The sequence below is a fragment of the Frankliniella occidentalis genome, unplaced genomic scaffold (genome assembly GCF_000697945.3).
Source record: "Frankliniella occidentalis isolate FOCC.00 unplaced genomic scaffold, Focc_3.1 Scaffold407, whole genome shotgun sequence".
In the NCBI taxonomy this organism is placed as follows: Eukaryota; Metazoa; Arthropoda; class Insecta; order Thysanoptera; family Thripidae; genus Frankliniella; species Frankliniella occidentalis.
In genome coordinates this window covers 1-3,372 of record NW_026267529.1, presented here as the reverse complement: position 1 = coordinate 3,372, position 3,372 = coordinate 1, and the positions used below count along the sequence as shown (strand labels likewise).

The following is a 3,372-nucleotide window of genomic DNA, read 5'->3' as shown; positions in this document are numbered from 1 at the left end:
CGGGTGTACACGGATTATTTTTTTTTCTTTTGTGAAGTGCCGTTACTTGTTTGGGGAGAAGCTCTGCTTACCCGAGTACACCGTGCCGGCGAAGCCCGTGCCGTTCGTGCCCCAGTCCGAGACGAAGTTGAGGCGCATGAAGTTGGTGGTGAAGAACGAGTCGTTGAACATGGCGCTGGGCTGGCACAGCTTGAAGCGCGTCTTCCACTCGAGGCCGCCGCGCTCGCCGCTCGCCACCTCGACCCGGTCGCTGTAGCACTCGGCCGTGTCCTCGAGGTCCATGTCCCTGAAGAGCACGGCCAGGTGCCAGCCCGGGTCCGTGTCGAGGACCCAGGTGCAGTTCTCGTTGCTGCCGTAGCCGCCCGGGTAGCCCGGGCTCGACACGTTGACGCTGCCGCCCGCCGGCAGGTGGATCGTGGAGCTGCAGTTGTTGGCGCCGGCCTCGACCGTCGTCGCGCTCCCGTCGGGTCGGTCCACCTCGCGCCAGGCCAGCAGGAAGGTGGTGGCGCGGCGGATGGGGTAGTTGTGCAGCCGGACGAAGGCCACGTTGGACGTGGTGGTGACGGCCCTGGGCAGCGCCGCGCCGCAGTCCTTGTACAGCTGCGGCGTCGTGGCGTCGAAGCCGTCGTGGATCTGCGAACAGAGGGCGGCGCTGTCAGCGGCTGTCAGCGCGCGCACAGCTCGGCGGCGGTGCGCTGCTTAGCTATAAATACAAATACACCGATTTTTTTTCCATTTTTGCTTCATTTTTAGCAGATGATACGCAGTAATCATCAGCTTGTTAGGGTCGACAGTTACAGCTGTGACGCTCCTCGTGCGCGGCTCAGGGTACTCGGGGACGTACCGCCAGATAGACGTCGTCGCAGTCGTCGACGCCAAAGCGGTCCGTGCTGAGGCTCTTCACGTCGAGGATGACGGCCTTCTTCGTGTCGACGGTGACGCGCCACTCGAAGTCGCCGCTCTGGGCGTACAGCGAGGGGTAGAGAGGGGACGCGATCTCGCCGCTGCGGCCGGTGATGTCCAGGTTCCCGTGCACTGTGGAGAGCATCGTGACAAAAGTTGCAAACATGGCCCATAGGAAAGTAGCCCGCACGTTTCCATTTCCTCGTGGACGTACCCAGGGCGAAATCTGCCAGGAAGCCGGGGGCAGTGCCCTGCGCGTTGCTCCTGAACTTGACCCACAGCGTGTGGGCGGCGGTGAGGTTGGACGGCCGCTCGTCCCCGCAGTACACGCCGACGAGAGGGCCCATGGCGCTCTCCTTGCGCACCTCCACGAAGTCGTCGAAGCAGCCCCACGACGACTCCAGGTTGAAGAGGGAGAAGCTCATCTGCACCAGGTTACCTGCGCGACAGAAAGGTGACGCGGGGCTGTACTTTGGGGTCGCCGTCGTCCTTCCCCCACGCGGCAGGAGGTACCGACCTGGCGCCGAGGTCACGGTCCACACGCAGTCGGACCCGGGAGGGTAGCTGGCCGGGTACCCGGGACTCGCGAACGAGCCGCGCTCGGCGGAGAACGTACCGCCACAGGCTGCAAATTACAGGAAGCGCGAGCTTGAACTAAGAGAAACGCCTCTGTGACTCTCCCGCGAGGGGTGGACGACTGGGCGGCTCCTGTGTACAGGCCAAAATGTACTCCAGGTGTTCTCCGATTGTACTCCGACTGTACTCCGTGTACTCCGGCTGTTTTTGTCGCAAGTTCTCCGCGTACTCCGGCTGTACTCCTGTGTACTCCGGGTGTATTCCAGGTGTACTCTGCGCGCTCCGACCGGCAATACTTAGTGTGCTCCGACTGTACTCCGTGTACTCCGTACTCCTGTGTACACGAAGAATTCAAGTCGCCCACCCCTCGCTCTCCCGAGTCGCACCGAAACGCTTACCGGAGCTGAGGACGGAGTACGAGGCTGAGAACCAGCCGTGGAAGCTGTTGAAGGGCGACACCATGACGATGTGCAGCGCCGAGCCGCGGCTCGTGAGCGCCGGCGGGACGCGGCCCGTGCAGTAGCGGCCCAGGAGGACGCCCGTCGAGTCCACGCCCTCCCACACCTCCACGTTGTTGTTCGAGGAGCAGTCCTCCTCGCCCTGCGGATGAGACGGACTGAATCAAAATTGTTCGCGAACCAACGAGTTGTTATTCTTGGTAATTAGACACAGGATAATTATAATTTTTTCTTCTGGAATTTCATTTTTCTACAGCCATTTGTTTTTTCAGCTCTATTTAACAAACTTGGAGTTAGAAAAAATAAACTTTGTTCTGTCTATGTGAAAAAAGTTGAAGTTTTCCGGGGATCCGCCATTGCTTACTTCGCTGAAGTCCAGGTGGCTGACGGTCAGCGTGCCGATGGTGAGCGTCACGTGGTCGGCCGGGTCCTCGGCGATCACGGTCCAGGAGCAGTTCGCGTTCTTGCCCTGGACGTTGATGGCGTCGTGCGAGGTGATGACGCCGCTTGAGGCCGTCACGATGGTCGAGCCGCACACGGTGGCGTACGTCGCCCGGAAGCCCTTGGACGAGCGCGCGCCGTCCGACTTCATCCGCACCGTCATCTTGTTGGCCGTGGACGTGAGCGTCCTGTTGTCCGGGAGCCCGCCGCCGCACGTCCGCAGCAGCTCGCGGCCCTCCAGGTCGGCGCCGTCGATCACCTGCAGGAAGCTGCCCGAGCAGTTGCCGCTGCGCCGCTCGGCGAGGCTGGCGTAGATGTCCAGGTCCTGCAGCTCCAGCTCCACGGCGTGGCCCTCGGCCACCTCGATGCTCCAGACGCAGTCGTCCTCCGGGCCGTAGTTCTGCGGGTAGTTGCGCGAGTGCAGCGCGCCGTACGGGGCCGTCAGCCGGCCGCCGCAGCCTGCAGACACACCAAGACGTTGTACCGGGTGATTCAGAGAAGACGCAGGAATCACCCGGTACTCAAGGGTTACCACCATGAAGATTCAAGCGTACATAGATTTTTCCGTTTTTCTAGATTGTTTTCGTTTTTTTCCTTTTTCTGATTTTTTCTCCTGATTTTATTTTATTGAGTAAATTGCCTCTCGACTGTACTCGCCATTCAACAATTAGCAGACAAAACGTAAAAATCAGAAGATTGTTATTTAACTCCGTCCAACAAAAATCATCGTCCTCGTCCAGACAGACAGTGCGCCCGTGACCGGCCGTGTTCGGCTAACGCCAACGCTAGGTCTCATAGCGCCTGATAGGTAGGCAGCATCCTGCCTGGAGAGCACGCGTGTCCTGCGGGGCGGCCTACCTCGAGTCTTGCAGGGGCCGAGCCCTCGTAATTTGCCGAGTGATCGAATGAATCTAAGCGAATCTGAGAAAGGGGTCGTACTTTCTAGACGGTTTCTAAAATGACCCGGGTGTGTGTGTGTGTGTGGGGGGGGGGG

The 3,372-nt window shown here is 60.1% G+C and overlaps 1 protein-coding gene across 2 annotated transcripts; it reads right to left on the bottom strand.

Moving 5' to 3' along the window:
* Nucleotides 1–6: 6 nt before the first annotated feature.
* On the bottom strand, nucleotides 7–3,335 carry LOC127751280 (cubilin-like). Of its 2 annotated transcripts, XM_052274557.1 has the most exons (6): nucleotides 2,302–3,335; nucleotides 1,878–2,079; nucleotides 1,421–1,528; nucleotides 1,118–1,342; nucleotides 845–1,035; nucleotides 7–633 (listed from the first exon to the last, which is right to left on the bottom strand). In XM_052274557.1, the coding sequence occupies exons 1-6, from the start codon at nucleotides 2,914–2,916 to the stop codon at nucleotides 43–45; spliced, it is 1,932 nt and encodes a 643-aa protein (XP_052130517.1). In that variant the 5' UTR covers nucleotides 2,917–3,335; the 3' UTR covers nucleotides 7–42. The 2 variants fall into 2 exon arrangements, with proteins under 2 accessions (XP_052130517.1, XP_052130516.1); XM_052274556.1 differs by having other exon boundaries at nucleotides 845–1,342.
* Nucleotides 3,336–3,372: the final 37 nt, after the last annotated feature.

Bases quoted from the DNA above. Each gene is read 5' to 3' on its own strand.
- LOC127751280 (XM_052274556.1), bottom strand. From the start codon at position 2,916: ATGGTGGTAACCCTTGAGTACCGGGTGATTCCTGCGTCTTCTCTGAAT. The intron at 1,529-1,877 runs GTAAGCGTTTCG...TGTAATTTGCAG, and splicing joins GTACTCCGTCCTCAGCTCCG to CCTGTGGCGGTACGTTCTCC. The intron at 1,343-1,420 runs GTCGGTACCTCC...TCTGTCGCGCAG, and splicing joins GACCGTGACCTCGGCGCCAG to GTAACCTGGTGCAGATGAGC.